Consider the following 26579-nt stretch of genomic DNA (forward strand, 5'->3'; position numbering starts at 1 on the left):
TGAGTCGCTAGAGAATTTATTTCCACTGTACAAAGCAAGACGAAGGGACAAACGGGAGACGCGGTCCCAAAACAGGGCTGCCCCCCACCCCGTGGAGATCACGGAGGGGGTGGGAAGCAGTGATATGGCCGTCCCCCCCCCCCAAAAAAACACACACAACCCGCCATGCACAAACCCCACCCCCAGCTCAGAAGTTGGGCTTGTGCTTCTTGACTTCGACCATCAGGTGGTGGATGTTGATGAGCTCGGAGCGGACGGGGAGGGCTTTGAGGGGCGGCAGCGCCATGACCTTGTGGAAGCGGTGGTAATACTGGATCAGCTGCGTCAGAGCCCCCTGTGGGGAGAGAGAGGGGGGGTCAGGGGGTGAGATAAGAGACACGGGGTGGGGAGAAGGTCACAGGCACCCCGCCCCCAGAGAACACACAAGGGCACAGCCGAGAGCCCCCCACCAGCAAGAAATAAACACCCTGTGCTAAGCACTGCAATGGGGGGTTGGGCTGGATGATCTCTGGGGTCCCTTGCGATTCTACAAGCAGGAAGCAGCTGGGGGTTTTTGGAGAGGGGTGTTTGAAAGAACCATTTGAAATTGGGTGGGGAGAGAGCTTGGGTGATTTTAAAGATGATTTCTGGGATCTGCAACTGGGGGACCCCAGCCAAAACCTTGGGGGGGGGCAGATTTAGGGGAAAACCTGGATGCTGCAATAATACACACAATAATAATAATACATTTTAATTATACCCCGCCCTCCCCAGCCTAGACCGGGCTCAGAGCGGCTAACACCCGATATAAAAACAAATGGATTGAAACTTAAAGACAAGATTAAAACACAACATTAAAACACAGCCTCATTTCAACGGAAACTCAAATCAAAAACTGTTTTTGGGGGATGGAAATGTCAAGTCACACCAGGCTCTTCCTGAAATTGCTCAGGGAGGGGCTTCCACAAGCCAAGGGGCTGCCCCCTCCCTCCCCCCCCCCACAGCACCCATTAACCCTTCCGTGCCCACGGGGCCCACCTGGATGATGGTGGTGCCGTTCTTGAAGTTGGTGAAGGAGCGCATCACGTCTTGGCTGAGAGACTCCACCGCCGCCTTCCAGGTCCCCGTGAAGCCGCGCACCAGCTGCGTCACCCGGGCTGAGAGGGGAAGGGGGGAGATTAGGCTGGGGGGCATCGAAGAGGGACTTTCCTCCTCCAGGAGGTTTTTTAAGCAGAGGTCAGGCGGACACCAGCTCCTGCATTGCACGGGGGAGGGGGGGTTGGGCCGGATGACCTTTGGTGAACCCACTTCCGTCCCTGCGACTCCATAAATCGCTCATCGGCAGCAAATGAGACTCTCAGCCTCCGGGCCGTGCGCAGGGTGAATTTGATCGAAATTAGGAGTCAGCAAACTTTTTCAGCAGGGGGCTGGTCCACTGTCCCTCAGACCTTGTGGGGGGCCAGACTATTTTTTTTGGGGGGGGGGGAGGAATGAACCAATTCCTATGCCTCACAAATAACCCAGAGATGCATTTTAAATAAAAAGACACATTCTACTCATGTAAAAACACACCGATTCCTGGAACGTCTGCGGGCCGGATTCAGAAGGCGATTGGGCCGGATCCGGCCCCCAGGTCTTAGTTTGCCTACCCATGATCTAAATCAAATCGATTTAAATCACAATTTAAATCACTAGACTTGATTTAAATCTTTTTTTTTTTTTTTACAGAAAGACTCATTCTTTCTGGTATAATCTCAATATTTACAACCAGACGAAGGTTTCCTTTTTGGAATAATAAATTTCCGGAGTCGTTATTACAGTCATATCAAAAATTACTGATTTGGTTATACACAGACCGATAATACTGACATCATTGTGAGGTTTAGTAAGTTAACTGTTTATATGTGGACAATTTTTCTGTTGTACTTTGTTGGAAGGAGAAAACTAATCATTTCCTTAGATTGAGTTTTAGCACACATGAAAAACTTAAAACAAATCCTTGTTTCCTGATGAATAGCCTTTGGACTATAATGTAACTTAAACAGAAAACTATATTTAGAAAGAAATTTTGCTCTGAAAGCATTTTATTTCAGAAATCCAATTTAAATAATAATTAAAAAAATGTTTTAAATTTTTAAAAAATCCGATTTTTAATTTATTTTTAAATTGTTTTTTTTTATCCATCCTGGCCATGGGTTCAAGTCCCACATTGGGCAAAACATTCCCTGCACTGCAGGGGGTTGGGCTGGATGACCCTTGGGGTCCCAACTCTCGGTTTCCTGCCTCCTTGCCTCTCCCCGCTCCTGCCAGGCCCCTCACCTTCCTCCCCGCGCAGCCTCTCCATCTGGCCTCGTTCTGCCAGCGCCTCCGCCTCCTTCACAAAGGCAATCATCCCCCCAAAACCGGGCGCCAGGAGCTCCTCGATGAACTCCTGGAAAGGAGAAAGGGGCAGGGGAAAGAGAGAGGGAGAAGGAAGGATGGAAGAAACCCCTCAGAGGAGCCGCCCTCCGTTCGCTAGACTCCACCTCCCAGAAGCCCCAGACAATGAGAGTGTGCCACCCAGGGGGTGATGGGATCCGGAGTCCGTCAACCTCTGGAGCAGCCTTTCTCCACCTGTGGGTCCCCAGATGTTGTTGAACTACAACTCCCATCACCCCTAGCTAGCAAGGCCAGAGCTCAGGGATGATGGGAGTTGTAGTCCAACATCTGGAGACCCACAGGTGGAGAACTGTTGCGGAGGGACCCAGATCACAACCGCCCCCCTGTTGGAGAGCCCCACTGGAATTTCTGGGAAGCTCAAATGCCCTCCCAGCCCCACAGGCGTCTCGGGGACCAAGCTCCCCCTATGGCCACCCCATTCATGTGCTTCCAGCGCCGTTTTAAAGGGCTTCCCCTAGTTTCTAGCACCGGGACCTCAGGTGTGTCTTTGGCAATGGAATGAAGTCCAAAGCCTCTCCTGTGGCGACTCAGCTGGCCAGTCGAAGCTGTTCCCTAGGTTGTGGCTGCTGTTGCATGCCGGCAGGTGAGAGCCACAGGTGAGAACTGAGTGCAGGATAGGGCCAAGGTACCCCCAAAGGAGAGACACAGGTGGCGCTGTGGGTTAAACCACAGAGCCTAGGACTTGCTGATCAGAAGGTTGGCGGTACGAATCCCCACGACGGGGTGAGCTCCCGTTGCTCGGTCCCAGCTCCTGCCAACCTAGATGTTCGAAAGCACGTCAAAGTGCAAGTAGATAAATAGGTACCACTCTGGCGGGAAGGTAAACAGTTTCCGTGCACTGCTCTGGTTCGCCAGAAGCGGCTTAGTTGTGCTGGCCACATGACCCGGAAGCTGTACGCCGGCTCCCTCGGCCAATAAAGAGAGATGAGCGCCGCAACCCCAGATTCGGTCACGACTGGACCTAATGGTCAGGGGTCCCTTTACCTTTACCCCCAAAGGAGCAGGACATGTCCCCCCCCCCAGGGACTACCCCTCCCCGCAAGGGCAGCTGATAAATTATCAGTGGCGTGCTGCATCGGCTTCAAGTTCCTAGCCCTCATGTTGGAAGGAGGGCCAAACCCTCCAAAGGACGGGGAGGGGAAACTGCGGCCTGGCTCCACAGGGCCTCAAGCTCATCTCCCACCCACAGCACCCAGGGGAGGGGCACAGGTATGGGTGCAACTGCGCCCTCCCTCCGCGCACTCCGCTTGCTTACCTGCGTCCGAGCGTTCAGGAGCTGCTGGAAGCCCTCCACCTCCTTGCTCTCCTCCACCGCTCGCTCCTGGGAAGGTGGGAAGAGGGGCGTCACAGAGTGGGGCAGGGGGAAAGGGGCCTTGCTACCCCTGCCCCCTCCCTTCGCTGGTCCTCTCCCCGCCAGGGCAGGGAGGGGGCAGACCTCTCCCCCACATGACCTGCTCCTGCTTTCCCCTCCCCCCAAGGGAGCAAACTGGTGGCTCAGGAGCAGAATGGTGGACCTCTTTCACCTTTGCCACGCTAACATTAATCAAATTTGTATACCGCCATATATATATACATACACACACACACACACACACACACACACGTACAGTCATACCTTGGGTTACAGACGTTTCGGGTTGCACAATTTTGGGTTGCGCCCCGCGCCAAACCCAGAAGTACCCAGAACGGGTTACTTCCAGGTTTCAGCGCTTACACATGCGCAGAAGAGCTAAATTGCACTTTGTGCATGCGCAGAAGTGCCAAATTGCAACCCATGTGTGCACAGACATGGCGCTGCAGGTTGCAAACGTGCTTCCCCCACAGATCACGTTCGCAACCCAAGCGTACGCTGTATATACAGTCACACCTCGGGTTACAGCCGCTTCAGGTTGCGCCCTTTTGGGTTGTGGACCATCGAAACCCGGAAGTACTGGAACAGGTTACTTTCGGGTTTCAGCGGTCATGCATGCGCAGAAGTGCTAAATCGCGCTTTGCACATGCACAGAAGTGCCAAATCGCAACTTGCGTGTGCACAGACGCGGGTTGCGAACTCTGAAGGTTGTGAATGTGCATCCCGCATGGATCACGTTCGCAACCCAAGCGCCCGCTATATATATATATATTCAATGACACTGGTTGGCATCTGTCTGTCTTGGGAGACGATGGAGGAGAGCACCTTTGTTTGGTTTGTTTGTATAATGCCCAATGCCCATAGATCTCACAACATAAAATCACAATGTTTAAAAAAACAAAATGCATAATTTATCTGTAAGCCACCTTGAATCCCTATCAGGGGGAAAAGGCGGGGCATAAATAAATTATAATTATAACTATCATCCCAACAATCCCCCTTTGGAGGTGAGGTCAATTATAAAAAAGGACGTCAGGGCGGTTCATATGTATACACAGCCTACGTATTTTGTGTCCTATGCCGCAAACCGCACTGCGGTCCCTGGATAAAGGGCAGTACGTAAATTTAATAAATCATAGGCTAGATGGCTACTGGGGGGGGGTGTCCCTTTCCAGCCCTGGGAGTCTACGGCTCCATGTTCTCAAGCTCTCTTGGTTTCAACAGCCTAATTCAGGAGAGGAGGAAAAAAGGAACCAAGGCTTCTCATCGTCCAACCACCGGGATCAGGAAATGAAACCCTGGCTACCCATCTGCCCGTCAACAGGAGACCCCCCAGGGCTGGAAGATCTCAGCCTCTGGCCCCCCAAGTGCAGGGGGCTCAGGAGCCCAGCTCCCCGGGACCCACTCCTTACCATGAGGACGCCCAGCATCATGTCGTAGTTGTTGATGAGAAAGATGAGCTGCTCTTTGCGCGAGGAAAACTCGGCCGCCACCCGCAGGACGAAATTCTCCACCTCCGTCTGGAAGGGGGAGAGAGAGAGAGAGAGAGACAGGGGGTGGGTGCTTCAAATGGTTCCCCCTCCAAAGAAGAAGCAACAGCATCATAGGGTGGGGCAGGGGCAGGGGCCTGGCCCACTGAAAGCCCCCCATTTTCCAGGGAGACATAAGCCAGCGTACATCAACAGGGACACCTGTTTACATGCTCCTGACTGAGTTTTAGTTTTTCCTCTTCCCTCCCTGTACCTTTTCCCTTGCATGCTGTTGCTGTTTTTCTTTTCTTTTTAAGACTGAGAGCCTACGTGTCTCGTTTTGATTGAACCCAGGTCCCTTTCTGGGAGAGTGGGGTGCAAATGCTCTAAATACAAGTAATGATGACTAAATTAGCCCCCACCTTACCTGCAACTGCCCCAGCAGAGTCAGCGTCCGGTCGTGGGGGAATGTCTGATTGATGCTGACAATGGCCGAGGAGAACTCTGCGTACCGCCGGGTGATCTGGGGGTGGAGGGAGAGGGTTAGGAGCTGAGCATGCTGGGGGGGGGCAGGGAATGTGCACCCCGGAGCGGTTCTGTCAGGCTCTTCCCTCAACTCCCACCCAGAGATGGATGCCTTTTCCAGTTGCATGAAAGGGAGAGAGAGAGGACCAGGGATGCCAACTTGAATAAAATATGGGGGGGGGGGCGGTTTGCAGGTAAGCTCATGGGGAAGGGGCAATGGCAAGGCCCAGCAACTTTGAGGGGGCTGCAGGTTGGCGTCTGAGCTTGCTTTCCCCCTCATCCCCCCGCAGCCCTTTTTCCTTTTGTGTCGTGTACTGGAGATGTGAGCCTGAGGTTTTTTTTGTGTGTGTGTGCAGGGGCTGCCTTCACCACCCCTAAGGCGTAGGGAAGCCACGTTGCGGGAGCCTCTTTTGGGTTGGCCAAAATGCTGTCGACAAACAAAATCAGAACTTTTAAGGAAGATAAAACCAAACCGCCCAGCATCCTCCGGGTTCGCTCTTCCCATGGCCAGGCTCTGAAGAGTCAGGAGGGAAGCCTCAAATGGCATTATTGTTATTGCTATTGTTATTATTAATTATTACATTGGTATACCACCCGCTTCATCGGAAGATCTCAGGGCAGCTCGCAGCATAAAAACACAATGTCAGGAACATGGGCCCACAGAGCGCAGTGGAAGAGTTGGCCTCTGAAATTGAGCTGAGCGAGCAAGGGGCTGACTCTGCAGATGAGAGCGGGCTGTCAGAGTCTGGAAAGGACAGCCCGGCCCCCCTCCTTCCCAGGGAAGACACTTTTAGCTCTCAAGGAGAGGAGGGAGAGTTGGAAGGTGGCCAGAGCGTTGCCAGGCAGCCAGCAGATAAGCCAGAGTCCGAGACTGTGTCTTCTGGGAATGGGAAGGAGGCAGACCAGCCGGTCAGTCCCTGTACTAGGAGACGGGAGAAGCTCAGAGAGCAACAGAAGGGAAGAGGAAGAAAAGCTGGATTTTGGCATTCTTCCTGTTGGGGGAGGGACGATGATTCAGAATGATCAGCAGAGATCAGGCAGAAAGCCGTCCTCTGGATGCGCTTTTCTTGGAAATAAACGTACATAAAACTGACGGAGAGTCATTACTGCTGATCAGGCTGCTTGCCTGCCAGAGATCAATATACGCAAGACGCAAAATATGTACTGAAAGCAAGAACAAGAACAAACCAAACCCTGGACTATATCCCTCGTTAAACTGTTCCCGATTCCCTCGGAAGGGATTCGAATGGTGTGGGGGGCCCCCTCCCCAGACTTACATAGTGGGGCCGGGTGTCGAGGAAGCCCAGCTTCTGGGGGTCGGTGTTCTGGATGCTCTGAATGTTCAGCTCCAGGATGTGCTCAAAGCGCGGCCACAACATCTCCAGGAGCGTGTCCCAATACCTGCATGTCCGGGGCGGGGAGCAGGGGAGAGAGGGCGGACAGGATTCCTCACTTAATATTTATATTTGACGGAGATATCCTGAGATTCAGCACCTTAGGACCCCCTCAAAGCTGGAGACCGGAAGTGTCCAGCTGGCCAGGGGGAAGATTGCCCTCAACCCGGCAGGAGAGCAAGGCTGGGAGGAAGACTTCCGTTGTCAGGCGGGTCCAGGGGGAATCCTGCTCTGCTGGGGGAGCAGTTGAGCAGGAGGGGATGGAGAGGAGGTGCTCAGCCGTCTGGCAGCGATCTTTTGAGCTGAGATCCCTGAACTGGATTGGACTGGATGCCCACCCCCCCAATAGCTGTCAACCTTCCCTTTTTTTGCGGGAAATTCCCTTATTCCAGCACCGTTTCCCGCTGCTATCCTGGATTGTTAGATATCCCGTAGACTGTCCCGGGGACAGGTGAGGCTGCTGATCCCTTATTTTCAAATCTGAAAGTTGACAGCTATGACCCCCCGCCCCCCCGGGAAGGGGCCCCTTCCCCACTCACTTGTCGATGGCGGGGACGTTTCGCTTGGCCATGATGGCTTTGAAGCGGAGGACGATATGGATGCTGAGGAAGACAGCGATGCTGTCGTAGCAGTCGCTCACGTAAGCGTCCATGTGCTTCTGCCGTTGTTGTTCGTTTTTGGGGGGGGAGAGTGAGAGACAAACCCAAAGGGCAAACCCACAATTTAGTCATTTGTTTCAACAAATTTATACGCTCCCTGATGGTCTGTTTGTGTGTGTGTGTGTGTTTTAAAAAACCCCACTTTAAAGCAGTTCACAAAAAAATACTAATTAACTTCAATTATAATATTAATTAACTTCAATTATAAGATTAAAGATAAAGGTAAAGGGACCCCTGACCATTAGGTCCAGTCGTAGCCGACTCTGGGGTTGCGGCGCTCATCTCGCTTTACTGGCCGAGGGAGCCGGCATACAGCTTCCAGGTCATGTGGCCAGCAGGACTAAGCCGCTTCTGGCGAACCAGAGCAGCGCACAGAAACACCGTTTACCTTCCCACTGGAGTGGTACCTATTTATCTACTTGCACTTTGACGTGCTTTCGAACTGCTAGGTTGGCAGGAGCAGGGACCGAGCAACGGGAGCTCACCCTGTCACGAGGATTCGAACCGCAGAAGCCCTAGGTTCTGTCGTTTAACCCACAGCGCCACCCGCATCCGAATTATAAGATTAATTAACTTCAATTATAAGATTAATTAACTTTAGTTATAACATATCAATCAAATCAAAAGTTAAGAATGGAGTGGAAGTATTTCGAAGACTATATGTCAAAATATTGTTCTAAAAATGACATGTTAACAGGCTTTGAATAAAAAATGTAAGCGATAACCAAACCAATAAAGAAAGAAAGAAAAATCAGAATTTAACAAAAATAATTTATTATAGAATGCAAGGGGAAAAAGGAAGAAAGAAATATACAGAAGACGAATTGCTGTGGGGGGAAGTAGAGGGTGGGTGGTGGGTTTTATAATTAAGTGTATAATTATGCAGCTGTTGTAATTTAGATATTATATTTTATGTGAAGGAATCATTGGGAATTTTGGTTACTGTGCATATATGTCAAGTTTCAATAAAGTTCTTTGAATTTTTTTTTTAAAAAAGATTTAACGGTAATATGGTCAAAAAAAAAAAAAAAATAGACAACAGTTGAGAAACCAAAACAGGTTGCAATTCACATCCAGTTTCTAAGCATCTGTGCCGGGTTGTCTAAACATGAATGTTTATTTTTATCACCAATTTTTTAACAACCCTTAAACACGAGAAAGTCAATATAAGAAAGGCATACTCCATTACTAGAAGAATAAGCGAATCTAATACAGTCATACCTTGATTGTTGAATGCCTTGCAACTCGAATGTTTTGGCTCCTGAGCGCCGCAACCCCGGAAGGGAGTGCTCTGGTTTGCGAACGTTCTTTGGAACCTGAACGTCTGACGAGGTTTCTGCGACTTCCGATTGGCTGCAGGAGTTTCCTGCAGCCAATCGGAAACCGTGCTTTGGTTTTCGAATGTTTTGGAAGTCTAACAGACTTCCGGAATGGATTCTGTTCGACTTCCGAGGTACGACTGTATATGGACATTATTATTTTCATTATCCAGGTCCATATATATTTATTTTTAATCTGCTATAGTTTGTATAAATGGATTCCACGTGCTGCTATATTCCATGCAAAGTGTACGTATACTTTAATATTATTATTTATACCCCGCCCATCTGGCTGGGTTCCCCCAGCCACTCTTTGTGCGGACAAACCCAAATGTTTTCAGCCAGCACCGAAAAACACGCAGGGAAGTCGCCTGCCGTGCATCAAGAGGCAGGGAGTTCCAAAGACACGCTCCTTGGAAGCGTATGCTTCGGGGAGGCGGGAAAAGGGAACGTGAAGGGGGTGTCCCTTTCCTTCCTCCGTCCCTAGCAGCCTGCCCCCCCCGGCACCCCTACTCACGAGGAACATGGTGAGTGTCTTCCCCATGACGGCGTTGAAGAGGTCCAGGGCAGGAGTCCCGGTCACCAGGAAGAAGTCGCAGAGGAAGAGGTATTCACGGCAGCTGTTGTCCAGGAGGGCGAAGTGCTGGCTGCGGAAGAGGGACTCAAAGGGGTACTGGGGGGGGGGGGGAGAAGAGGGTCAGGATCAGGACCAGGAGAGCAGCAGGCAGAGCTTCTCTGCACCCCAATCTATTCCTTCTGCAAGAAGACAGCTAGGTCAGGCCAGCGGCCTCTTCTCACAAGGGCAAATGAACCTGGGGAACCAGGTAGACTGCCTCTAGGGCTGGAGGCTCCATAAGGAGGAGGAGCTGGCTGCCGGATCTGGCCTGTCCTCAACCGATGTCCCCAAATGGGAAGAAGCCCACGAAAAGGGACATTGTAGGGTTGGGAAAAGGCGACACAATTGGAGTCTGTAAAATCCTGCCCAGCTTGGAGGAGAGCTAACTCTGGAACTGGTGGAATCAGTGCCGATTAAAAGGACGTAACCTGTGGAACTCCCTCCCACCGGAGGGCTTCAGAGCATTTATGTTGTGAACCGCCCTGAGATCTATGGATAAAGGGCAGTATACAAATTTACTGAATAACGATGATGATAAGCCTCAAAAGCACAGCTGTCAACTTTTCCCTTTTCTTGCGAGGAATCCTATTCGGAATAAAGGAATTTCCCTTAAAAAAAGGGAAACGTTGACAGCTATGCTCAAAAGTGGTGCAAACAGCTGCTCCAAGAATCCCTAATATTTAGATGTTTTTCATAGGGCCCAGTCCCAAAGCAGGAGCCAGAAAGGAGGGGGTTAAAAGAGGGGGACTCACCCGGACGTCGCTCTTCTGGGCAGAGTGGGGGACGATGATGGGGCCCTCCAGCTCGGCCCCCCCAATGACGCTGCCCCGGTTCCCCAGCGTGAAAATGGTGTTGCGGTTCCGGAGGGACGGCTTTGAGAAAAAGCGTGGTGGCAGCAAGGAGAGTCAAGGGAGAAACGTGCCCAGGGAGGTGGACCCCCACCCAGACCTTGTGCGTGCCCCTCCAAAGGAGCACAGGAACGGGGCCTTCTTGGTGGTGGCTCCCCACTAGTGGAAATCTCTCCCTGGGAGGCTCACCTGGTGCCATCACGACATCTCCTCAAGCTGGCCAGAGGGGCTAGGGCAACCTAGTCAGATGGGTGGTGCATATAATTAATTTACTATTACTATTATTGTTATTGTTATTGCTATTATTTCATTCCTAGCCAGGTCTTTGGCTGCCAATGGTGGCCTTTGGGAGCAGGTGGGCTGTTTCAAATGCAGTCCCTGCCCAGTTTTAATGGACGCACCTGTGGCTTTTTCTGAGCTGCAATGGCAAAAAATTGTGACTGATAAATTTAATAGACGATAATGAGAGTTCTGCTCAGGATCCAAGCCCCTCACAAGACGGAAATGTTCAAGGCAGCTCTTGAAGCTCCTGTTTGGCAGCCAGCCCAACTGGAGGGGGACCCGGAAGGTCATCTATTCCAACCCCGTTTTCAGGGGCCAGGCTGGGAAAGGGGCAGGGCTGATCCTGCTTTTCTGCCCCTTCAGTGCAAGTGTGGTCCCCCCCCCCCCCGACAAAAGGATATCCTTCTTGGCCGTATCCTCTACCCCCATGAGGTCGTCCTTCTCGGCCACTTCTTCGTACTGCGGGCAGGGAGAAAGAGAGAAAGAAGGAATAGACAGACAGCTGTCATCCGAAATTAAAACAAAATACTTTTGATGAGACCAGCTTAGGTATATTGAGCAACCTTGTAATCTTGCCAGCTCAAATATTAATTGCAGTTTGCTGGGAAGCACCTCGAAACCTTACGCCACTCACTCGGGAATACTGAAACAACGGAGGAAATGATGCGTAATTTGAGATTTCCATGAGGACTGGCACCTCCAAGCACATTTTACGTGATCTGGCCGTCCTTTACGGCATGCACGTTTTCCAGATGAGCCTGGAAAATCTGGAACTAGACTCGATAATCAGGTAACACTGATATTCCCACTTTTTGTGAATGCAATATTTATTCCCACTTTTTAACTTGGACTTTGTTATTCCAGCCCTTGGGCAACTGTACTTAAAATCATGGAATTGCAGAGTTGGACAGGATCCGCAAGCATAGCTGTCAACGTTTCCCTTTTCTTAAGGGAAATTCCCTTATTCTGAATAGGATTCCTCACAAGAAAAGGGAAAAGCTATGTCCCCAAGGCTCAGCGAGCGCAACCCACATTTCACAGTTTATTTCTCTGGTATTTGATTTTCCTCTGTTTACAATTACTGCTCTTAAGACGCGTCACGGGATCTTTACCAAAGCGCTTTTTAAATATGATTTAGCATTCCTTTATGGCAAAAACAAGAGCATAGAATCATAGAGCTGGAAGAGACCACAAGGGCCATCGAGTCCAACCCCCTGCCAAGCAGGAAACACCATCAGAGCACTCCTGACATATGGTTGTCAAGCCTCTGCTTAAAGACCTCCAAAGAAGGAGACTCCACCACACTCCTTGGCAGCAAATTCCACTGTCAAACAGCTCTTACTGTCAGGAAGTTCTTCCTAATGTTTAGGTGGAATCTTCTTTCTTGCAGTTTGGATCCATTGCTCCGTGTCCGCTTCTCTGGAGCAGCAGAAAACAACCTTTCTCCCTCCTCTATGTGACATCCTTTTATATATTTGAACATGGCTATCATATCACCCCTTAACCTCCTCTTCTCCAGGCTAAACATGCCCAGCTCCCTTAGCCGTTCCTCATAAGGCATCGTTTCCAGGCCTTTGACCATTTTGGTTGCCCTCCTCTGGACACGTTCCAGTTTGTCAGTGTCCTTCTTGAACTGTGGTGCCCAGAACTGGACACAGTACTCCAGGTGAGGTCTGACCAGAGCAGAATACTGTGGCACTACTACTTCCCTTGATCTAGATGCTATACTCCTATTGATTAAGATCAGGTAGTTCTGTCGGCAGAGCACGAGGCTCTTAATCTCTGGGTTGTGGGTTTGAGCCCCACAAATATTCCCACGTTGCAAGGGGTGGACTAGATGACCTTGGGGTCCTTTCCTACTCTTCGGTGGCACGAGTCACCCAAAGGAGAGTCACCTGCACTTTCATGAGGCGGCTGGTGTAGGACTTGAAGTAGCTGAGGTAGATTTTGCTCATGGTCTCAACATACTCGTCCCGGACCTCTTTGGCCACTGAGCGCTCGTGGCCCAGCAGGAACTGGTAGAAGAACCTGCAGAGAGAAAAGGGGAGAGAAAGAGATGGGGGGACATGGCGAGTGGGGAGACTTCGCTTCCAGACCTGGCCCTGAGCAAGGCATGCTGGGAAATTCAGGAGCCAGGATGATGCCAGAGGGATTTGCACACCAGTCGCCTGCCAAGAGCTGACCCAGACCCTGCGTTTGCCATTCAAGGCCCTTCTCTGTGTGTCCCCCTCCCCATGAGGTCCAGAGGGGGGCCTTTTCTGCAGTGGCACCATCACTGCATGTCTTTAGGTGCCAGACAAAAACATTCCCAGGTCTTTGGGCATTGAATAATAATAATAATTTATTATTTAAACCCCGCCCATCTGGCTGGGCTTCCCCAGCCACTCTGGGCGGCTTCCAACAAAATATTAAAATTCAGTAATGCATCAAACATTAAAAGCTTCCCCAAACAGGGCTGCCTTCAGATGACTTCTGAACATCAGGTAGTTATTTTTCTGTTTGACATCTGATGGGAGGGCGTTCCACAGGGCAGGCGCCACCACCGAGAAGGCCCTCTGTCTGGTTCCCTGTAACTTGGCTTCTTGCAATGAGGGAACCGCCAGAAGGCCCTCGGTGCTGGACCTCAGTGTCCAGGTAGAACGATGGGGGTGGAGATGCTCCTTCAGGTATACAGGACCGAGGCCATTTAGGGCTTTAAAGGTCAGCACCAACCCTTTGAGAAAGTTGGGGGGACTATTACTGTGCTGATCTTATTATTATGCTGTGTAAAATAAACAACAACAACAGCAGCCCACCCAACAACAATAGCAGCAGCAGCAGCAGCCCACCCATCTGATTGGGTTGCCCCAGGCACTTTGGGAAGCTTCCAACAAAATATTAAAATACAGTAATGCATCAAACACTGCCCTGGGATCTTTGGAGAAAGGGCGCTATGCAAATGGAATAAATGTAGTCAATTACATATCATTTGCAGACTGAAAGAAAATAAAGAAAGTGGTCGTAACACAGGTCACACAAACACACACAGGCGCCTGATGTTTCCGATCAGGCTGAGCAAGGGCTGCTGGGAGTTGCAGTCCCCAACGGGTGGCCAGAAAACGAAACTAAGCAGGAGATTCTGGGAGGCTGCTCTCTTGTTGGCCCAGCCAGCAGCAGGGAATGCTGGGAGACTCCTGAAGGGCCGCCGCATTTCCCTACCTGTACTTGAGCAGGGCATTCTGGGGGATCTGGTAGTTGGTCATGGGCTTGCGGAAGGAGTAGATCTTTTGTAGGATGAATTCCCGGATCTTGGCCACCGCCTGGCAGGAGGGGGAGAGAGGGGGGCAGGTCAGGGAAGAGGACTGAGGGCGGGGGGGGGGGCTTGCGTCCTGAAGAGCCCCCAGCCTCACTTCCAGGGCAACGCAGAGCAAGGAGTGAGCAGCTCCCCATTCAACCCCCCCCCTTCACTTCAGAATTGACCAATTTCTGCACTGGCTGCCAAGTAGTTTCTGGGTCCAATTCATAGGGCGGGTTTTGACCCATAAAGTCTTAAAAAGCTCAGGACTGCGAGGACGGCCTCTCCCCATAGGAGGTCAATCACGAAGGGCACGGTGGAAATTTAATAACTACTGTATTTTTCGCTCCATAGGACACATTTTTTTCCTCCTAAAAAGTAAGGGGAAATGTCTGTGCGACTTATGGAGCGAATGTGTGGCCGCTCGCTGGCTCCCTTGCCCAGGCTTCCATTGCTGAATGTTCTGCAGAGGGAAGCCCTTTGTTTCTCCAGTGACATGTGACTGGCTGATTAGATTATCTGTCAGGAAACTGTAGAAACGGCTCCCTTTCCTTTCCTAAAGAAGCTGCAGAACGGTGAGCTGAATCCATAAAAACAGGATTTTCCCCCCTTTGCAAAGTAAACTCAACAACTTTGAGCTGATCCTCCAAAAAAGGAGGCTTTTCCCTTTTGCAAAAGAAGCTACACAACTGTGAGCTGACCCCCCCCCCCAAAAAACAGGGCTTTCCTCCTCTAAAATCTAGGTGCGTCTTATGGTCAGGTGCGTCTTACGGAGCGAAAAATACGGTAATAACAACAGAGGTTTTAGCCGGAGGGAGACAGGTGGGCACAGAATGCACATAAAAACAGGAACTTGGCCTCTATGACAACCAAACGGAGACTCTGGGAAGGACAAAAGAAACTGCTCCCCTTGTGACTGCGCTTCTTAAAAAAAAAAAGACGTTCGTTCAATGTCCCACGTTGGTAAATTTTTGGGACAGGGTGACAGAAATTATTAACTGGACAGGAAAAATGTTATGTTTGCAGAGGAAAAAATCCTTTTGAATTACATCCCCGTCTAGCTAAGGGACGGCATGGGTGATTGAATTTAATTTTTGTTATTAGAGTCACAGACCAGTTCCGGCTTACTTACAATGTCAGAAAAATCTTAAAACACAACAGGTATACATTGGAGGGCATGGATGGATGCTCCATGCCCTTTTGACGGAACAAAAAGACTGGTGTTGATGAACCGGAAGAACAAAAAATCCACCCTTCAACCAATGGATAGAAGATACCTGCCGGGGGCTGCGTTTGACGAGACAACTCACCAAGGTGCCAACCTTGAATGGGGGGTCATGGGGGGGGGGCTCAGCTGGGGGGGGTCCCCTCACCCCTCACCTTGGCTTTCAGCTTGTCCAGGATGTCGGTCACGTCCGTACAGGCCATGGTCTCACGGAAAGCCTGCTCCTTGACAGCGTTGATCTTGTTGTTCAGCTCATGAAGCTGTTCCAGAAAGGCCTGGTCCGTCACGGGCGACTCCAGGATGGTGCTGGGAAGACAACGCAGGGTGTGTGTGTGTCATACCTTCACCCTTAGGACTTCCCGTCTCCCACCCACTCCTCCCCAAAAAATTGAAAATAAGATTAAAAAAAGAGATTGAAACTCAAGTGGCAGGGAGTTCCAGAGTGCATCATTGCTGCCCCACCGAAAGACTTAGTAGCAGCGAATATTGCTTGGATCTGAACTTATGCACTTTTCAGTCTTTGTGTTGCCTGGCGCTTCTCCCGCCCTCCACCTGCACCACTGACCTGATCATGATGTTGGGGACCACCAGCTCATCCACCAGCTGGGAGAGGCGGCCCCGGACGGCCTGGCGGTTGCGCAGCCGGACGTTCATGGCCACCGACTGCTCCTGTAGGGTCTGGATCTCGCAGCTGATGCTGCTCAGGTCGGACTGGAAGGAGCTCAGCATGGCCTCCATGCGCTGCAACATGCGAGGAGGAAGGAAAGGCGGGGTTGTGCTCAGGGAGAAATGGCTGAAGGAAGCAAAGAGTCCACTTGCCCGCTGGCAAGACCTACGTAGGGAGACAGACTCTCTCCCTGGGAATGTCCCTCGGCCAGGATGCCTAAAGCAGAACCTCCTCGCTCAGGAGAAGTCTACCTCTGGGAACGATGAGGAGCTGCCGGTGGGCAGCGGAGGACAAAGACAGTGCGAGACGGCTGCCTGCCCCGAGCGTCCCCGTCGGGGGGCTCACAGGAGAGCCATCTTCCAATATATCAAGGGCTGTTTGGACGGCAGGACTTGAACCCGTGGCTTCGAAAGAGATTCCAGCTAAGCAACAGGAAGAACTTTCTGACAGCCAGATCTGCTTGACCGTGGGGTGGAAGGCGGTAGACTCTCCTTCCTTGCAGGTTTTGAAGAAGTGGTTGGACGATGACGACGATGTTATTAACCAATCAATCAATCAATCAATTTTGCATATCACCCTACACCCTCAGGGTGGATCACAATATAAGAAACACAAAAACCATAATAGCACATCTTGTCCCGCTCACAACATGAGCAGAACGCAACCCGTGTCTGCGCATCCTACGATTCGCCGCTTCTGCGCATGGCGTCACTTTGAGCGTCTGCGCATGCGCAAGTGGCGAAACCCGGAAGTAACCCTTTCTGGTACTTCCAGGTCGCCACGGGACGCAACCTGAAAAGACGTAACCTGAACCGAACGTAACAAGAGGTATGGCTGTAATGGATGGCCACCTATCGGAAATTCTTTAGCTGAGATGATTGTGTTAAAGGGGGTGGGGCTAGATGACCGCCAGGGGTCCCTTCCAACAACAGTCCTATGATTCTGGGAGGGAGGAGCCTCACAGTGATTTGGTGAGAACAGGGTGGGGTCTTGTTCCCCTGCAGAGATCGGGGCATCGTGAAGAGGGAGAGCAGAGCACAACACCCCACACTGGTGCTTGGGTGAAATACAGTTTTGTGACTCTCCCTCTCCCCTTCCCAAGGCAGGCAGGAAGAGATTAAAAACAGTTAACGTGCCTTTAAGGTGCTGGTCTTGACCTTTAAAGCCCTTTGTGGCTTAGGGCCCTCGTATTTACGGGACCGCCTCTCCTGGTCTGCCCCGTAGAGGACCTTAAGGTCCATGAATAATCATAATTTAGATCTTTTTATGAAGATTACCTGCTCTGGGATCCCACAGCTAATTCTACCCTGATCTCCTCGCTGGCCCAAATAGGACTAATTTAGCCAGCTAACCCTGGTGATTATCTAATGTTCATTGGATGGATTTTCCCCCTAAATTGATTTTGAATTTTGAATTTATTGTTCTTCATGTTTTATACCGTATTTTATGCTGTTTTCTGTAGCATCAATTAAGCGTTTTAAATTTGTTGTTAGCCGCCCTGAGCCCAGTTTTCTGAACCTAGAAGGGTGGAGTATAAATAAATATTTATTATTATTATTATTATTATTATTATTATTATCATTACAGAGGGGGACCCTCCTCACCTCCAGGACAGCGTCGCAGGCCGTGATCTGTGTGTGGAGCGATGCAATGTTCTTGCTCTCCTTGATGTCTGGATGAGGCCGCTAAGGAGAAATGCCTGCTGGGAGGAGACAGCCAACGAAAGCCCCCAAAAAAACATTTGGGTACACGCCCAAAATTGCACAGACCCCACCCCCCGTGCAGAAAGCCAGGCCAAGCCAGCTCTGCTCCTGGGCTCTGGTGAGCCCTTTCCACCTTGCACGGGTTCAGCTAGAGGACCTCTGGGTGCCCCGTTCAACCCTTCTGCTTCTGAGGATACAGTCCTTGATGGAGGCGTTCTCGATGTGCTGCAGCTCCAGCTCCACCTGCTTGGAGTAGTGCCTCAGGTCCACCCCCTGCGGGACAGAAGGGGAGGGGTCACCACCTGGGGGGGGGCACTGTCCCTTCCCCACCTCCCAGCCCCGGCAGACCTCCCCCCTCTCACCGTCTTCAGCGCCTCCTGCACCAGAGCATCTTCCAAGTTGGCCTGGATGTGAACTGGGGGGGGGGGGGAGAGAAAGAACAAGGTCAGCACACGAGGGGGACACGGCTGCTCTGCCTCTACCCCCCAAAAAATTGATGGGGGAGTGACAGAGCAATCGTGCCAAGACGGAAGGTTTTCCCACTGGTCATGACTCAGAGCAGGGCATGAGCAGGAGGAAAACACCCCCCTTGTTTTCAAGGCAGGCAGCCCCCCCCCAAAAAAACCTGTTGCCCCCAAAATGCTGCTTTATATTTTAAAGGGAAAAAATCTCAACGCTGTTTACAACCCGTTAAAACATCAAATGAAACCACCCAGAAAAAAGTCAAGCTCTGAGGGAAATATTTCAGATCCTTCTCAAAGAGACGTTTGCCTTTCCCCGTATTTATCGACCTGTTTAATTCCCCACAGCGGAAGGATTCTAGGAAGCCAGTGGGGTGTAGTGGTTACAGCAGGGGCCGGCGAACTTTTTCAGCAGGGGGCCGGTCCACTGTCCCTCAGACCTTGTGGGGGACCGGACTATATTTTGAGGGGGGGGGATGAACAAATTCCTATGCCCCACAAATAACCCAGGGATGCATTTAAAAGGACACATTCTACTCATGTAAAAACACGCTGATAGAAGGCAATTGGGCCTGATCCGGTCCCCGGGCCTTAGTTTGTCTACCCACGGGTTAGAGTGTCGGTTTAGGATCTGGGAAATCAGGGTTCAAATCCGTGCTCAGACATGATGAAGCTCACGGGGTGAGCCAGTCGCAGAGTCTCATCACCTACCTCACAGGAGGAGGGGAGTGAACCATGTAAGGCAAAGAAGGTAAAGGAGCCCTGGATGGTCAAGTCAAAGGAGACTATGGGGTTGCGGCGCTCATCTCGCTTTCAGGCTGAGGGAGCCGGCGTTCGTCCACAGACAGCTTTTCAGGTCATGTGTCCAGAATGACTAAACTGCTTCTGGCACAATAGGACACCATGACGGAAACCAGAGTGCATGGAAACACTGTTTACCTTCCTGCCACAGTGGTACCTATTTATCTACTTGAACTGGTGTGTTTTCAAACTGCTAGATTGGCAGGAGCTGGGACCGAGCAAAGGGAGCTCACCCTGTCGCGGGGATTCGAACTGCCAACCTTCCGATCGGCAAGCCCATGGGAAAAGTAGTTTAGAGCACAGCGCCACCATGTACACCTTGGAGAAAAAGGTGGATCCGAAACACAGTAAATCACCTCTTCTTTGATACGATACACTTTATTGACATTGTCCCATACAGAACAACAAAACTGAAAAATCTACGTAAGACATTCAAAAACCAACAAGCCTGCTATCCCAGCTATCCCAGCCTGGTTAGCCCCAAAAACCTCTGATACCCCATTTTTAAATACAATATACTCCCATAGAGAGTCCTTACAATGCGTTTAAAACCAAAATCGCATTTGGGTAGAAATTGTTTCTCAGACGGCTAGTCCTAGTCTTTATCACCCTGGACCTTCTTCCAGAAGGCAGAAGCTGAAAGAGATCATTTCCGGGGTGCGCACTATCCTGCACTATCTCTGCAGCTTTCTTATGGCACCTGGAAGAGTAGATTTGATCCAAATCTGCTGACCTGCTTAAGGAAGGGCTCAGGCAGGTGGAGATGTCAGTCGCCAACTGGGAACCCAGAGATCGCAAATGGACCTGTGCCAGTCACAAAACGCTGATCTTGAACCCTGCTTCCCCTCCAGGAGGAGGTGGAACGGTTTCCTGGCCCTCCCTTGAACAAAGGTCAGTCTCCTACCTGTGGTGCCTGCCTGTGGGGCCCTTCCCAAAGCAAGTAGCTCTGAAGGAGAGGGAAGGAAGAGAACTTACTGTCCACTTCATCCAGGATGAACTCATCTGAGGTCAGGTCCAGCTCGCCCAGGTTCAGCTGCAAGGCCTCCTCGCTCGGACCCTAAAGGGCAGAGGAAGGAAGGTTAAGGACGCAAGAAAGAGCCCATCAAGTCCAGCCTTCTGTTCTCACAATGGCCAACCAGGTGCCCACGATGATGATGATGATAATAATAATAATAATAAATTTTATTTATACCCCACCCTCCCCAGCCAAGACCAGGCTCAAGGCAGCTAACAACCAATATAAAAACAAATTGATTGAAATACAACTTAAAAACAAGATAAAAATACAACATTAAAATGTAACCTCATTTCAATGGAAACTCAAATCAAAAACTTTTTTGGGGATGAAAACGTCAAGTCTTCACCAAGGCCAACTATCCAGACTGGTCCTACATGGGCCAGAAAAAAGCCAGGGAAAAGGCTGCTTTCAAGGGGCAGAACGCAGCCCAGGAGAGGGAGGTCTGCAACGTCTGATGGTTCATTATGTTTCTGTATATGCTGGAAGCTGCCCAGAGAGCCTGAGGCGACTCAGCCAGATGGGCAAGGTGCAAATAATGTAAAATACTATTATTATTATTATTATTATTATTACTACTACTACTACTACTACTATTCAGCCCGCTTTCCCCGTGATGGCTTGTCCAGCTGCGTTTCTGCCCTGCTTTCCCTCTTTGCAGCCCAAAGGGGCGCCGTCGGCTTAAAAGCGACAGGCAGGAGCCCAACAGGTGCAGAGGGGGAAGCCCCACCGCGCATGCGCATCGGCCAAAGACGAGGGGCTGAGGGGGCGGGGTCAAAGGTCACCAGAACATTCCCCACCCCCAGCCCAAATATTCTTTTCGCGATTGAAGAGAAATAAAATAAAGAGGGGGAGCGAGAGGAGGGTGTCCTTTATTTATGAGACACCGGAAGTCGGGGGCTCAGAGACCGGAAACGGGGGCAGGTCCGTGACCCTCACCGATCCGTCCCCCGCCTCTTCCTCGTCCATGTCTCCCGCCCGGAGCTGCGGCTGCTCCTGCTGCTCCTGCTGTCGCCGCCGCTGTTCTTCGGGCCCCGCTTCGCCCGGGGCCGCTGCCTTCCTCATCCGGGGCTTCCAGGGGAACGGCTTCCGGTTTTTCGACACGAAGAACCACAAGCCCCAGAATGCCCAGCGGCCGCTTTGCGGAAGTGACCCGATAGGAGACCTCTCCGTCGGCTGCTGAGGCGGCGGAAGCGTCGAAGGGGTTGGGGGGCGTCGAGCACCCCTCTTCCTCCTTCTCCTCCCCATGACGCCCCCAAAAGGACGCCAAGTTTCCTCCGGCGAGGAGATATGCTCTCACGGAACCTTCCACTCCATCTCCTTGTTTCCTACTCGGGCATTGCAGGGCGGAGCACAGCCAACTGGAGGAACTCCTCCCTGGACCATAGATATAGAAAACGTCTTAGCACGTAATTGCATTTCCCAGCAGAAATGGGGCGGCACCCCACTTTACCCGCTTCACCCCTGACACATTTGTAAATGAGTGGGGTTATTCAAGAGGGACGACCCGATCAACGTCGCTGAGCAAAGGGCTTCCCTATCACGGCTCTGCATTTCTATCTCTATGGTTCCGGAAGTGGGTATGCCCTTAGGCCCTCACCTTCGCCGGAAGTCGTTTTCGCTTCGGTGGGAGGGTCTTATATGCAGGCCGTGGTGCCGGCCCTACTTCCTTTTCCGGCCACAGCAGGAGAGAGGAACAGGCGCCGCAGCCATGGTGGGTCCGAGGGGGGGGGGGACCCGGAATCCGCCGCCATCCGCCGCGGGGGGAGCGCCGGGAGCGGGAATGGGGGGTTCCGCGGGGAGGGTGCCGCATGGGCTCCGGTTTCGGGGAGCTATTAAGGGCGGGCGGGGGGGTCTTCCCGGTGGGCGAAGGAGGGAGTTCCCCAGATTCGCTCCCAAGCATGGAGACGGGCGAAGCGCTGCACCTGGTGAACTCCTGCCTGCGTGGCCGCAGCTGGGAGCTCCGGTGAAGCTGCGAGCCTCACAACGAGCCTGCTAGGCAGGCCAGTCGTGTGATGATCAGCCCCCCCATTGGGAAATAGGGGCGAATGGGGCGCTGAGCCTGAGAGGGGGCCTGGCCGAGTTCTGTGGGGGGCAGCCTCCTTGATCCTGGCAGGCGCTGCCCCTCGAGGAGCCTCAATCGCACAGCCCACTTCAGCCTCCTTCGCTAATAATAACAATTATTCTTATTATTTATTTAGACCCCGGCCAGAGCTGGGCTCAGGGCGGTTTCTAACACCGATAAAATCACAGTAAAAACATAATAGGGGAAAAAGAGAAGGGGGGGGGGAACCAATTTAAAATACAGCCTCATTTTAAAGTAGCCGATAAATCAAGACCAAAGGGGGAGGGAAACATAAGGGTCAGACCGAGTCTGAGGGTTTGCTGAGGGCAAACAGGCCTGGCAGGTTCCTAGTCCTCAAGTCGCTCCAGCGACAGCCCTGCAAGGGAGGTGGGATCTGCTGTGCTGCGTCTTGACTTTGCAGAGAGGGAGATGGGGGACATTTGTGGGCAGGGGCTTCATCTGGGGTCAAGCCCTCTTGGGGCTCTGGTGCTTACTGGTTGCAAGCTCATACTCTAATAATAACAGCAATAGTACTTTTATTGTTTATACCCTGCCCGTCTGGTTGGGTGGCTCCAGCAACTGTCAGGCTAGCCTTCCTCACAGGTGGTGGTGAGGCTGAAACAGTGGAAATCCCTGTGGCAGCTGCTATTATTATCATTACAGTAAATTTATATACCACCCTAGACCTACAGGTCTCTGCGGTCAGCGATGTTTTTTCTGGGAACTGCAGAAGAATTTTTTCTTATTACTATTACGTACTTATAGGTTTCCCTTTCTGGCCGCTGGGAGAAGTGGAATTCTGGATTCTGAGGCTGGAAATGGGCAGCTTGTGGCTCATCTCAGCCTCAGTTTCTCCATCTGTGAAATGGAGGCCTGAAATCGTTTACACCTGCAAACATGTATTTCCCCGACTTCACTTTCTACACACGCTCAGGGCGTGGGAAGCCTGGTCTTAAGTCATTCTTAGGGGTCTGGGGCCCCATCTCTGAGCCCTCCAAGCTTCCAGTGTCGGTGGCAATGGGGAGATGGTTTCCTTTGCAGAGCTGCCAGGATTTCTTGCCCTTTGCAGAGTCTCAATAAATCTTTGCTTCTCTCCTCCTCCCCAAGTCGCTCGTCATCCCCGAGAAGTTCCAGCACATCCTGCGAGTCCTCAACACAAACATCGACGGGCGGCGGAAGATCGCCTTTGCCATCACCGCCATCAAGGTCCGTAATGGGGCGGTTGTTGCGCATTTCCTCCAGTTAATCGTAGAATTATAGAGCGGGAAGGGACCCCGTGGGTCATCTAGTCCAGCCCGCCCCCTGGAATGCCGCTCTCACAGCAGTTGTGACATTTGAGGCAGCGGTGGCCATTGGGGGACCTGCAACGGTCAGTAAATGACATGGTGTTCCTTCGCCTTTACGTAACCCCTGTGTAGGAACCAAGTCGCATTCTCAGGGGAAAAGCAGGCCTCTGCGACCGGGGCTGGGTTTGTGATTCGGCGAAAGCAGAGGGCCTCCTTTCTCCCTCTATCAAACTAGCTCAAGGCCGAGCTCTTACTGCACAAATGCACTCATTGCGTCACAAAAAAAATTATTTGCACAGTTGTTCCCATCACAGTCTTGAGTAAGCAGATTTGCCTTACTACTTCCATGCTCTCTGTCGCATCCCTTTGTGTGGCCTTTTCTCTGAGTGTCTCTTTGGTCCTGCTCTCCTGATCCTCCCCTCTCCTTGCTTTCAGGGGGTGGGCAGGCGTTACGCCCACGTGGTGCTGAGGAAGGCGGACATCGACCTGACCAAGAGGGCTGGAGAGCTCACCGAAGATGAGGTGAGTGTGTGTGTGTGTCCTGTCTTCAATGGGTCTTGGGTGTCCCTGCAGAAAGCCTGGAGGGTGAGCTGTGGGTGGAGGCACCTTGTTCAGCTGGGTGTCCTGACTGGCATGGCTTCTGCGGTGGTTCAGGTGCAACGGGTGGCCACTGAAGGGGATGCTGGGCTAAATCCAACAGCCTCCTCTAATGCTCCCCTGCTTTCCTGAATGATTCCATCTGGGGAAACCCAGCTAGATGGGCGGAGTATAAATAAATTATTATTTATTATTAAACTTTTCATTGCTGTTGGGATAAACCTTGGTGTTTTCTCTCTCTTTTTGGTACTTCCTGAAATATAAAACAGGATTTTAAATATATATGTACCTTGACCTTTCTTTGTTTTACTTAATATGATTAATCTACTTGGGCTTTTGTCTGTTGTAGTTATTATACAATCGATCTGATGTTTAGGATTGATTCAGAACGCATCTGTGATGCTCTTGGCCCTCTCCCTCGCAGGTGGAGCGTGTCATCACCATAATGCAGAACCCTCGTCAGTACAAGATCCCCGACTGGTTCCTGAACAGGCAGAAGGACGTCAAGGACGGGAAGTACAGCCAGGTGAGAGCCAGGAGGACGCCTGCCTCCTCTGAGGAGCAGCCGGTGGGCCGTCAATTTGAAACCTGGCCAAAGAGAATGCCCGGGACGGTGGCGACGGTTGGACTTGAAAAGCTGAGAGGGGGAGGAGAGCCTCTTCAGACAAAGAGTTTGACCCACAAACGTTGATACCTTTGGCTACCAGAGGACTGGACAGATTTGTAGTGAAGGCCGTTTCTGCACTTCCTCCCTGCTCAGAGGCAATGATCCTCCTGCATGCTATCTGCTAGGAATCTCAGGAGCTACTCTTCAGCTTGGATCCTGCTTGCGAGATTCCCTTAACAGGGACCTGGTTAGCTGCTGAGAGTCCAGAAGAGTTCCCTCTGGCCTGTTTCAACCTCAGGGCTCTTCCTAGGTCCTTATGGTTTGTAAAATCTGCAAAAGGGACTCAAGAAGCGGGTGTGAAATTGTCTCACTTGAGTTCAGCAGGGGCTAGGACCAGGCGTGGCTGCCTAGACCTCTTCCATGCGAGCCCCAAAGGCCATGCTAGGTGGACATCTGCCTCCAGGGCAGGTGGGTGGCGGCTGTGTATCCTCTGCCCCATGGATGCAGGGCCTCTGTTCTGAGAAGGGAACTGCCCCATGGCCAACCCCTTTCCTCTGCCCCAACAGGTCTTGGCCAACGGGCTGGACAACAAGCTCCGTGAGGACCTGGAGCGGCTGAAGAAGATCCGGGCGCATCGGGGCCTGCGCCACTTCTGGGGGTGAGTAGCCGAGAGGGAGGGGGCTAAGAAAAGGGTGTCCGTGCGGGTTCAAGCAGCGGCGAGCAGGTGTTGGGGGGCAGTGGGGCGACACTGGGAGGATAAGAAATTTTGCTGGGTGGCAAATTCCCTGCCAGTTGTAGTCATTAGTAGGTTGAGAAATTGGGTCATGAGGACAGAGCTGGAGGGGGGAGGGCATGCCTGTCATCTCTCTCCTCCCCCCACCTTGCTGATACCCCACACTGGTGAGAGCCAGTGTGGTGTAGTGGTTAAGAGCGGTAGTCATGTAATCTGGGGAACCGGGTTCGCGTCTCTGCTCCTCCACATGCAGCTGCTGGGTGACCTTGGGCCAGTCACACTTCTTTGAAGTCTCTCAGCCCCACTCACCTCACAGAGTGAGGGGAGTGAAAGGCGGGATATCAAATCCAACTCTTCTTCTTCTCTCCCCACCCCAGCCTCCGTGTCCGTGGCCAGCACACCAAGACCACCGGCCGTCGTGGCAGAACTGTGGGCGTCTCAAAGAAGAAGTAAATCTTTTCCCGTGCAGATAATAATAAAAAGGGGTTTTCTCAATGCTCCTGTCTCTTCATTGGTCTCTGGGGGGTGGGTGGGGGGCCTGGACAGTGGGTTTCCCGTCTCTGCACATTTCCTGGCAAAGGAGGGAGGGGGGTCTTGGCCAGCCCAGGGGGCTCAGAGGGCACAGCATCAACTCTCGGGGGCAACGGCAGAATGTACATGGGCAGGGAATCTCTCTTTTGGGGGGAAGATGTTCCAGTAAATAAAATAATTAAAAAGCACCTGATTAAAAACAGCACTGCCAGGGACTGAGAGAATCCCTTACAAGGAAAGTCTAAATAGCTTGGGGAATATTTAGCCAGGAGACAGAAGGATAAAAGTTTATAAGGTCACGTGCACCCAATTTAAAGCACTTGACTGTGCCCAAGGAATCCTGGGAACTGGTTTACCCCTTCCCAGTGTTGCAGTTCCCAGCACCTCAACAAACTATAAGTTCCCAGGGTTCTTTGGAGAGAGGCTGTATGCTCCAAAATGCATGGGGTGGGTCTGACTCCCAGGTGAGGGTAAGTTTGGCGCTTGCTTCTTTCCCCCCTCTAGGAAAACAGGGTCAAGAATAGAAACTAAAATGGTTTGCCCTTTTGCTGGCGAAATTATATATATATATATATACACCGGTATATATAATTTTTGTTAAATTTTCCAAATGACATTTCAAAATAATCATTTAAACAGCCTTAAATCAATGTCCTCCCTTCTCTTTCGGTGGTTTATTTTACATACCATATATCCCTGCATATTTTACATGAACTAAACCATTCAATATTCC

The 26579-nt window shown here is 51.4% G+C and overlaps 2 protein-coding genes across 2 annotated transcripts; one reads left to right on the top strand and one right to left on the bottom strand.

Moving 5' to 3' along the window:
* VPS52 (VPS52 subunit of GARP complex) lies at positions 1-21288 on the bottom strand. Its single transcript, XM_083425038.1, has 20 exons — positions 20967-21288; positions 19988-20069; positions 18113-18165; positions 17948-18023; positions 17652-17719; positions 15946-16121; positions 15536-15686; positions 14080-14180; positions 12777-12909; positions 11283-11340; positions 10504-10637; positions 9653-9808; positions 7697-7815; positions 7041-7164; positions 5666-5761; positions 5182-5289; positions 3674-3739; positions 2299-2410; positions 1018-1136; positions 1-334 (listed from the first exon to the last, which is right to left on the bottom strand). Exons 1-20 carry the CDS (start codon positions 21273-21275, stop codon positions 188-190), a joined length of 2388 nt encoding a protein of 795 aa, XP_083281164.1. The 5' UTR covers positions 21276-21288; the 3' UTR covers positions 1-187.
* A 292-nt stretch (positions 21289-21580) lies between these two features.
* RPS18 (ribosomal protein S18) lies at positions 21581-25810 on the top strand. Its single transcript, XM_083426784.1, has 6 exons — positions 21581-21741; positions 23200-23298; positions 23814-23900; positions 24400-24501; positions 25149-25240; positions 25693-25810. Exons 1-6 carry the CDS (start codon positions 21592-21594, stop codon positions 25766-25768), a joined length of 606 nt encoding a protein of 201 aa, XP_083282910.1. The 5' UTR covers positions 21581-21591; the 3' UTR covers positions 25769-25810.
* Positions 25811-26579: the final 769 nt, after the last annotated feature.

Source organism: Podarcis tiliguerta (assembly GCF_965153285.1).
Source record: "Podarcis tiliguerta genome assembly, chromosome: 2".
Taxonomy (NCBI): domain Eukaryota; kingdom Metazoa; phylum Chordata; class Lepidosauria; order Squamata; family Lacertidae; genus Podarcis; species Podarcis tiliguerta.